We start from the raw sequence: 10,405 nt of genomic DNA, 5'->3' as shown, positions 1-10,405 counted from the left end.
AACAAAAACCTAATTTCGTAAAGCACCCAGTTTGTAAGAATACTGTGAACACAATACACATCGTGGGATCGAAACTTTTGATTGATTAACGAAAATCGGAAAAAACGTTCAAATTAAACTCTAAATATTCTTTAATTCCTGCAACCTAACTCGCAGGCGTTTGTTAGCAGGAATCTAACGAGTGCAAGTGATGCAGGACAATAGTCGGGTGCCAGGACACAAGAAGTCAAGTGGCCGCACGGTCCCATTAGAAAGAATGGTCCACAGGGATCACACATAATGGTCTCTGCTCGTTGGAGGGTCATTATAGCAGTCAATGTGAAGTTCCATTCACCGCATCTCCACTTCCTATTATAAGAATTCCGCTTACTGCTGATTGATGTTCAATAGCAATTGGTTTTGTTAATGTTACCACTGCACTCTCGCCGGAAAAAAATGAAACCGTACGATGTGAAATGTGCTGTCGACTGAAAACTGATGAAAAGTTTGTTTTGGTGTCTATAATGGAAGGTTTAGAAACTCAACTGCTGTCGGATTAGGGATAATTGAATGGAAAGAGACCAATTTAGATGTGTGCTAATTTGGAGCTGTTACTATTATTCTTTTGTTTGGGAGGAAATATAGGGGAGCGCAAATTGGGCGGAAATAATAGAATTTTTATTTATATCTTCTGATTTATGGGGTCTTTCGGATTTCATATGTCACTTCTTATTGATTTTTAAATTATTTATTAAACAGCTGTGTAATGAAAAATTAATTTTTGATTGTTTAACTAAATTAGTTCCTCGTTAAATAAACAATTTTGTCTATACGAATTTCATATTTTTAGAAATCTTATTTCAGTTGTATAGTAAACCCAGTTGACATATACCTAGTAAATTTTATGGCCACATTATGAGAGGGCCGGGCAGTACTAATCCTGGCGATTGGAGACCATAAATGAGCACGAAATGAGTGCGGGCCTATTCAACCATCGGTCAACTCTCTACCTAGAACTTTGTCGGCTGCAGTTTACAACACCCAGTTTTATTTCTATGGGTGGCTTGACTTAAGCCATAAAATGTTTACTAGGTATGTATATGTCAACTGAGGTTACTATAACTGAATCGTAAAATTATTGTTTGTATTGTAGAATTTGTACATGATGATGCATGCTACCGTTTATACTCAATAATTAATTATTGTTACTGGTGAGAAGATGTCAGAAAAAGTGACGTTTTTCTAACACTCCAATATCCAAAAGTTCACTTCTTGCCTACTGTTTCTTTTTGCTTTTGCTCCGAAGCGCAATTCTTAATAATATTGTGGATTTTTTCAAGAACAGACAGACCATAGAAGAGAGTAACAAGTAAGGTGTAGCTAACGCCTGAAATTAATTAAAAAATTAATTTCACAAATAGGCAGTTCTGTACATCCTATGTATACTTACATTTTCTATATAAAGCACTGCCAACCTTTTATCCAAAAACTCTCAGAACCACATTTGCAAAATCTTTATAAAATGAAATAAAAAAGATAACGATATTTGCGTAGGTACTTTATGAGACATTTTATTGTTTGTTTCATTGGACTGGTAATGAAATAATATTTTAATTAAACTTAATCAGAGCATGAAGGCTAAAAGAAGGTCTTATTATCGCTCTATTTATACTTTTTTATATTTTTTGTAAGAAGGTGGGTAGATCTTTTTTGCAGGAATAATCTCCAAGTTATAGAATTTTGTCTGTTTAGGAACAAAAACGACACTTTTTGACTGTTTAATCGTCTTCAATAAAAAATAAGAGTTTCAACTGGAATTGATATTTTTTCTTAGTTCTTTACTTTGAACTTAAATTTTTGGAAGCGTTTTTCAGGGATTTTCATTTTAAATAACTTATATAATATTTTTTATGTGTTTATTGTTAAAACAGCAGAAATTTTTACGAAATTTGCAAAATTCGTAGAGAAATCCGCTTATTTTGATGCTAAATGACGATTTTTCGTCCACTGTGACCGTTTCCTGCAAGTCCGGACTAAGGGGGGGGCTAAGGGTGCTGTAGCACCGGGCCCCACTTTCCCAGGGGCCCCTTGCCACGTAAAAATTTGTTATAGAAATTGAAAAAAATACAAATCTACGTAAAGCTTTCTTTGCATAATTTTATCGATGGGCCCTCTTTTACAATTTAGCCCCGGGCCTCAAATTTGCTTAATCCGGGCTTGGTTTCCTGGGTTGGATTTGCAGAATATAGCTTGAAATTTAGAAAACTACTAGTTTTGATCAAGATTTAACAGCTAAATAGCGAGAAAACAGCAGAAATCTTCGCTTATTTTGATACTAAAAGACGATTTTTCGTCCATTCTGTTCTGTAAAATTGTTACTATACTAAAATAATTTAATAAAAACTTAGGGTTAAACAAAAAATATAGGGAAAAAGTAATATTTTTACATTGTCTATTTGCCACAACTATTTACACTTTATAAATATGTATATAACTAACAGAATAAACTTCATTTACATAAACAGTGATTGTATCTACATAATAATAAAACGACAAAGTAGAATACACTGAAGTTAACAATAGAAAAATATTACAGTTGGCAACCATGCACGTAAGTAACGTTATGAAAAATAGCTGCAGCTGCTGTTGTCAAAAAACTGCACGGAGATTGTGCCCCATACCGCGGTAAAACAGCAGGTTGGCAGCAAGGAGTAGAATCAGAAGCAGAATTTCCTGCGCCTAACAACTCTTTTTCAACAGAAGCTTGATGTCGCAACTGTTCCAAACGCAACTGATTCTGTCTCTTCCATTTAGTCCTGAAAAAAACGTGTTAGAAGCTCAAGTTCTTCCTCTGTTGTTTCCTACCTCCTGTTCTGATACCACGTCTTAACTTGCGTTTCGGATAAATTAAGAGCATCAGCAACATCACTCCTATCCGCTACAGACAAATATTTCTGACACCGGAATTTTCTTTCTAAATACGCCAACTGCGCATGGGTAAATGCCGTTCGTCTTCGGCGTGGTTTGCGTCCTTTAGCCGCCTCCGAGGAACTTTCAGTCCCGCCCACTGGTGAGGGGTAAGTCCCCCGATCATCGCACTCCAAACCTTCCGAACTTTCGATGTCTTCGGATGCTGAAAACGAGACGATAATTTTTTTCAAGAGGGAAATCTGTCCGGTGCTTGTTCTTCTAACAGCCTCAAGCGCAACAGAGCACAAAGCAGTTTATTCATTAAAAAGGGAGATAAACAGCTCAAAACGCATATAAGACAACAGGGGTCTAATTGGAGAATCTCTTCGTGGGTTTGCGTAAAATGAGGCTGTAGAGGAGCGGACCTTAATTAATGCCAGGGGTCGCGTTTCCACTTGGAATCGACTCTCAAACATTCATTCTGCTGCATGAAAGCAATTAAATTAGAATTAAAAAAGCATTGTGGGGGAATTAGCTGCAAGGAGCGAAAAAGTTGAAAAATAAAAAAAATTATAAATTACAATCCATTCGGAGTCTTAAGATTGTGTTTACGAAAATCAACGCAGGGGTGGGTAAGTGTTTTTAATCATAATTATGGCATTCGGGACCTACCATAAAAAATGTCCTTTTTGAATCTGATGTTGATATAAGAAGAGTCTTTTGTTAAAAAATGTTCGCTCAGTCTGTTTTCACCAAATTATTTGAATTTTATATTAAAAAAGGACAATTAAAAACTGGATGAAAAGGACATTAAAAAAATGTGGTAGAACTAAATAGACTTGTAATAAAAACGATAAATGCCAAATTTAACATTTATTCGTACCTTCAAATGTAAAATTTATTTTCTTCTGTTTATGACTTGGAAAAAAAGACAATAGCCCATCACCAGTTATCACTTGTTAATCATCAATCAGTTTAAAGCAGTAGAATCGTCGATTCATTAAGTTGTAAACTTGCAAAGTCCATTTTTAAAACGTGTTTCGATTTTATAAAAAGGATAACACAAACATATCTGATTGGATAATTTTGTTTATTATTTGCCAAGTAAAAAATAAAGACGATCAAACAATCCGTTGAATAGTTTTAACTTAATATTATTTCTGCAGTATTCTTTTAAAATAAATATTTCAATAATTCATATTTTCCGATTATTATTTGAACTAAATGCTCGGTCCTTGAATAATTCGAACAAAACCTATGAATTTACTACTCGTTAAAACGAAGTTTTCTTGAAGGCAAGAACAAAGAAATTGATGATGTGACGTTAGATAATTCAGACAGAGTTTCTCACGGCTCTATAATTGATTTTTTCTAAGAAATAGTATAAGATTTTTGTTGTATTTTGCCATAACCATTCGACGAATCGTTTTAATGAATGTAATTAATTATATTTGAATTTTATTTTTCTTCCCAAACCTAAGTTCTTTGGAAAATATAAAAGCTCAAACTACTCGGTAATTTGAACTCTGTGTCCGGTCCTTTGGAACTCGAGTTGTCGAGAGTCGACTACCTTATACGTAGATATAGATACATAAAATGTGTATCTTTATGTTACTTTGTGTAATCTAAAAGTCCAAAACAACGACACAAAATGTAAAAAGATGTACTTATGTAAGATTTACTACCATTTATGCAACCAATGCAGTATTAATTTTTCAAGCTATTTTACAATAAAGATTGAATAGTATTTTATTGTTATCTGCATCGTGGTAAACTTGAGAGGACTTACAACCTAATTTAATTTGGATTACGTGTAGGTGCTATATGATTTCATCAACCTATTGTACCAGTAGGTATGTATAATTTACATTTTGCATCAACCACATAAAATTAAAAAACCACAATGAGCGTTGATGTTATGATCCATGTCCTCAGCAAATAATAATAAATTATTCGATTATGCATAATACTGACGTCAAAGTCATATTAAATGTAATATTTATACGCTTGATATGCAAATCAAGGTTTTTTTCAAAAGGATTTAAGACCACAGGTCAAAAAGGCACATCAAATCAATACAATATAATCTCTTTAAAAGAGACAATTTTTGGCGCACGTAGAAATGTCAAATTGTTTTTATACATATACAGAATGGCCTACCCAAGGCTTTCGAGCTCTATGTCTTTGTTACTTCTGATTGGATTAAAAAAAAGTTAAACCAAGTTAACTAAAGAAGTAAAAATTGATTTGGCATTGCAGACAATACTCTTTTCTTAAAAAAGTTAATTTTATTTCTTTTCATTTAAATTTAAATCATTTAAAATTAATCTTATAAAGCGGCAACAATAACATGTGTTTGCTGAAAATCAACCGTCTTGAAGGTGCAGTTTCCAAGAAAAAGAGCAAAAACTAACCTTTCAAAAAGTTACAAAATTATTTACGGCGGTGAAATCAAGGGCAGTTTTAGACATCCCTGACATGGTTCAATCTGTTGTTTTTGACATTTCAAAAATTTCAACCTGCATAAGCTTATTTTGGCTCTATTATGGTTTGTTATTTTTAGTGGAAATTATTGTAATGTATTGTGTAGAAATTCAAAAAACAGGGTCAGCAGGGATGCACAAAACAATTCTTTAATATGTTACTTCAAAGATATGATTACTAAATCGTTTAATGAAAACATAGTTATTTGTTTCACTAGACTGGAAAATATTCTTTTCGAAATGCAAGGAAAGGAAATTTCTGAGCATTTTCAAAGCATTTTCCAGACATGTGAAACATACAATTTTGTATGCTGACATAATTAATAGTAATCTACTTTGATTTTTAGTATGAATTTGAAACGTCATTTGTTCATTTAGGGACATTTTAACAGAAGGGAAATATGTTGGTAGCACCGCATTCAAATCGAACAATTGAAAATTAATTTAAATTCAAGTGTGTTTCTGTAAACTTTTGTTGTAACTTTACTTAATTTTTATAGTTTATCTTTATTATTTTTGAAGGTCATTAGCCTCAAAAATAGCACTCAAATTGTCACAATTGACATTTATGCAGCGATGCCACTATACTACTCCTCATTTAGTTTGAATACCGCATTTCAAGGTCATAATTTGTGACAGTTGTGGAGCTTTACGAAAAATTTAAGAGGATTTATGTATTGAAAACAATCACGAACAGGTCTTTGGGTGTTCCAGTACTCGTTTAGGTTCAATTCAATGAATAAATCTTCTCAAATTTGCCGTAGAGCTCCACAATTTTCACAAATTATGACCTTGAAATGCGGTATTCAAAATAAATGAGGAGTAAATGTCAGGTTTGACTGCCTATACATTTGATTTTCTTCCAGCAAATGAGTATCACAAATACTATGAAAAATGACGGAGGCGCACAAATAATTTTTAACTCACTAAAAAGGCGGCTAACATTGCATTTTTAACGGTGAAGTCGTTTAATTAACCTCGAATTAGGTCTCACATAGGTATTCAATAATCTTTATTTTAAATTTTTATTTAAAACGTTTCCAAATAACAAAGATATTACGCTCGAAAGTCTTAGGTGAACCATCCTATATTATCTTGTCATAAGTGAAGACCTTTCTTAAACGGACGTTTAGATGTATACCAATTTTTCTCGTTAAAATTTCAAATTCGTTTTTTTTATTAAATTCACAGAACACATTAATATTCAATAAGTTAAGAGGTAAACCGTAGGAAATCTAATTGGCCGATTCATCATACAGGAAACTTGTCCAAAAAAGAAAATAATAAATGGCTTTGTAAGAAATTTCTACTTGATCCAAAAATGAAAATAATCATAATTTATATATAATTTAATTTAATTTATATACATATATAAACTGTAAATAAAACATTAATTTCATCCCAGGTTGATGTCATCCTTGCCCATTAGATAATACCGAATTAACCTTTGCCTTCACCTTTCAATCTAATCCGGCATCTTCAAAAAAATCCCGCAAACTTAAGGTCAACAATATAGTAAACAAATATTCATTTTTAATAATTGGGTACTCCTATTTATTTACACACATGCGGTAGCAATAATTACCTTCATTAGAACTCAGTACATCTCCTAGAAGATCTCTAATTAAAAACGATTTATGCTCTTGCATTTTTTCTTTTCACTTTACTCACTTTCACATGATCGATAAACTTCTTGGTGGAACAATTTGTTTTTATGGTGACAACGATGTGATGATAAATGACAAGTTAAATTGTAAGCGGTGTCAACCTCAGCATCCCTAATAAAAGTCACCCCCTGAAAGTTTTAACTCCACCCTTCGGGTTAGCAGGCTCCACCTTTCCGGAGAGTGTATGCAGAGCGACGTCCGATTGAATTAAGATTAAAACTGCGTCGATGAAACGCTCTGTTTGAAACGACATTTTTTGCGATGTTTTTTAACTCAGAAAAAATTTGCAGATAAACGATTTATTATTGTTTACTTATCTTAAAATGAATGTTTAGAACAGTGCCAAGTCCTGTTTAGTTTTATGATAAAAATATTTCGAATTTAAGATTACCGAATTATTTAAGATTTTTTTGTATGCTTTTTGAGCATTTGAGAAATTTACTTTGTGAGGATAATATTTTGGTTAAAAAGAATGATGTTTTGTGAGTTTGGAAGGCTCTGTATAAAATCATGCTAATCGATTCAAATCCAAATCAAAATTTTGAGCGCTATGGTTTTTTAGTTCTGCTCTCTGTTCTTCTGCTGGTTCTATTATTACTGCTTTGTGGGCGAAAACAAATTCTATAACTCTAATTTTTTTATTTATTTACTTATAGCAATAACAGTGTTTAGAAAACTTAACTAAACAAAAAAGATAAATCTAAACCTGAAAATATTAAAACAAATAAAAATCAAAAATAAAACTAAATATTTTGAAAATAATTGAAAAATTATTCGAAAAACATTAAATTAACTACATATCACAAATCTAAAAATTTTGGAAAGTTCAAAAAATCTGAAGACATTATTGGATAAAGTTGTAATAAAAGCTTCAAGAATTTAAGGTGTATAGAAAATATTTACATATAACAAATTTGGGACCTAAAAGATATAATAAACCTTTTATGGCTTAAAAAATCAAATTTAAAGTATAAAAGAAAAATGAGAGATGTTTTTTTTTAAAAAAGGTTGATGAAAACATCTCTAAAACTGTAGTGAATTTAACAATGTTAACGAAAATAAACCACCTAGAGAAGACAAAGTATAAAAAAATTAAATTAATATAATTTCAATAAATATCTAAAGAATTTAAAATTCGCACCAAAGGATTCTGAAATTCGAATGAATTCAGAGTGCCGCAGGTAAATTTAATTTTGGGGATGAAATGAATTAGAAAATCTAGAGAACTGAAGACACATCAAGAATGCAAGAAGAACAGCGCATCTAAAACAATATCACAAGGAAGTTATAAATTTTAGCCAGTCCAAAAACTAGAAATTAGTTCTAGTTCTCCATCATGCGTCAAAGATACAGAAAATGAAACCTGCTTACAGCTTCCATCATTCCTGCATAAAACACAGCCCGCTAGATGTCGCGGACAGACGCAAGTCTTAAAATATAAAGAAAACCTGTGATGTTACACTTATAACGTAAAACCTATAATGTAACACCAGTGTTATCGCAACAATTCCGCATTCAAAAAAAAAAAAATCATAAAAAACTTACATGAAATAAAATTCGGTTTGAAATTCAGCGTGACTACTAAAAACTCAGTAATGAAGTTTATAAGTAGCCGTGTATTTATAAAGATGACTCATATTTATTATTGTTTTTTGTAAGACTTCTCCTTTCATACCTGTGAATGAAGTGATTAATTTTGAAATATTAGTTGCAGTCAATGTTGTCAGGTAAGTTAAATTTTACTTCTCTTAATTACATCTTAATTTTAATATTAATGTCATCAATTAATTAATCAACTTCAAAGACACAACATCGCGAATTATAAACACTTTTAATTAATACAAGGAACTCCTATCACTGGTTATAATTTAATTCGGGAAAATTTTAGTTTTAATCTCCGTCTTTTATCTCAAATTTCAGTGTGGAGAATTTTCACGTTGTTACCACTATAATTCGCGCCTACCGATTACGTTATATTGTAGGTAGATTATTAAAATTCGCAGGTCCATATTAAGAATGTAACGAGCACACTTTCTATTAGCGTTGGACGAATTATGTAGGCGATTTGTGACAATTTTTACACCGTTATATTTCTGAAATGTTGCAAAAATTTATGTGGAATTCACTTTCTACATTTGTCTTTTTATATTTCTTTATCATCTTTTTTTTCACGCGTTTTATATGCAGATCAATATTTATCATTTTTATCCTGTTTTATTAATAAGAGTGACGCACTATTGGATTTTTTTTATTAAAATTGATTCGATTAGCTTTACTTAACCGCAAAGCTAATTGTTTTTGAATACATTCAGATATTTTTATTTCTTACGTTTTTTAATGAAGGGGAATTAAAAATTATTCATTTGTATCTCTCATTTTGACGTCAAACCTTTCTTTTATCTCTGTGTCAGTCGCTACGAAAATAAAAATTACACACTGTGTATCGACATTTAAATACACAATGTTGGTCGTTATCAAATTTGTTCAAGTATATTTATTATCACTGTGTTACAATTGAGGTCTTTCAAAAGGTTTGCGTCGACATTTTAACCCAATTAACATCAATTCAAGTGGTCGGAGCTTTGTACCGACGAAATAGAACGTTTTTTGAAAGACCAAGGAGATCGTTTTTTTTCATTACGTTATTTTTTAGAAACGATGAAGGCCAAACCAGGCACCCCCCTAAACCTCTTAACAACGTAAAAAGGCAGTCATACGCCCTCATGACAGGGCTGCCAATTACTTGTGGCCCACTTACAAGGTAAGCAATTTCTATCAATTCAACATAACTGTCTGATTTACGATCAGATGACGCTCATCTATGAACTATTCTGCGCTCTATTAAATAAAACTGTCACTTAATTGTTTGATTAGATTGAAAGGTCGTCGTATGAATTGACTCCTCAAGTGATGTGGGAAAAGGTCTGTGGATTCGGTTTCTTCTGATTGTAAACGTTTTCATTCTTTTTTTTTGCTTCTCCATTCTATTCGAATCCTTGACGTGTTCAATTTTTGCGGATGACTTCCTTTCGCCGTTCACAGAATCAGTAATTACCTATAATCGCAATTATATTCCACACTGACTGAATCGTAAATGACAATTATTGTTACGCTCAATTTAGATCACGTTTTGAAATAGAAATGACTTTTATTAATGGTGTATATCAACTTTGTATTGTTCCTGTTAGACAACATCGTGGTTTAATGTGGTCAAATGTGTGGGTATTTAACAACGGACGGTAGATACTTGCGGTTTTTTACGTCACATGAAAGGCAACTTTTCCGACAAGGCATAAAATAAGAGATGATGTAAAGGATTTTCTCCACTATAAATTGTACAAAATTTCCACATAGATCAGACTCTAA

The 10,405-nt window shown here is 32.0% G+C and overlaps 2 protein-coding genes across 2 annotated transcripts in view; one reads left to right on the top strand and one right to left on the bottom strand.

Moving 5' to 3' along the window:
* Positions 1-2,417: 2,417 nt before the first annotated feature.
* Positions 2,418-7,156, bottom strand: LOC148172756 (homeobox protein CHOX-7-like). Its single transcript, XM_088038553.1, has 3 exons — positions 6,958-7,156; positions 2,845-3,112; positions 2,418-2,795 (listed from the first exon to the last, which is right to left on the bottom strand). Exons 1-3 carry the CDS (start codon positions 7,019-7,021, stop codon positions 2,570-2,572), a joined length of 558 nt encoding a protein of 185 aa, XP_087894679.1. The 5' UTR covers positions 7,022-7,156; the 3' UTR covers positions 2,418-2,569.
* A 1,348-nt stretch (positions 7,157-8,504) lies between these two features.
* Positions 8,505-10,405, top strand: part of raw (NDT-like domain-containing protein raw) — a 39,385-nt gene continuing 37,484 nt past the window's right edge. Inside the window, exons 1-2 of the mRNA XM_088038551.1 lie at positions 8,505-8,766; positions 9,693-9,800. Coding sequence (XP_087894677.1) covers positions 9,763-9,800 — 38 coding nt within the window. The 5' untranslated portion in view covers positions 8,505-8,766; positions 9,693-9,762. The remainder of the gene's footprint in view (positions 8,767-9,692; positions 9,801-10,405) is intronic.

The sequence above is a fragment of the Gnatocerus cornutus genome, chromosome 6 (assembly GCF_029298725.1).
Source record: "Gnatocerus cornutus isolate USDA-ARS CGAHR chromosome 6, icGnaCorn1.1, whole genome shotgun sequence".
NCBI lineage: Eukaryota > Metazoa > Arthropoda > Insecta > Coleoptera > Tenebrionidae > Gnatocerus > Gnatocerus cornutus.
Note: the sequence above shows the minus strand (reverse complement) of the source record. Positions and strands in the feature narration are given on the sequence as shown.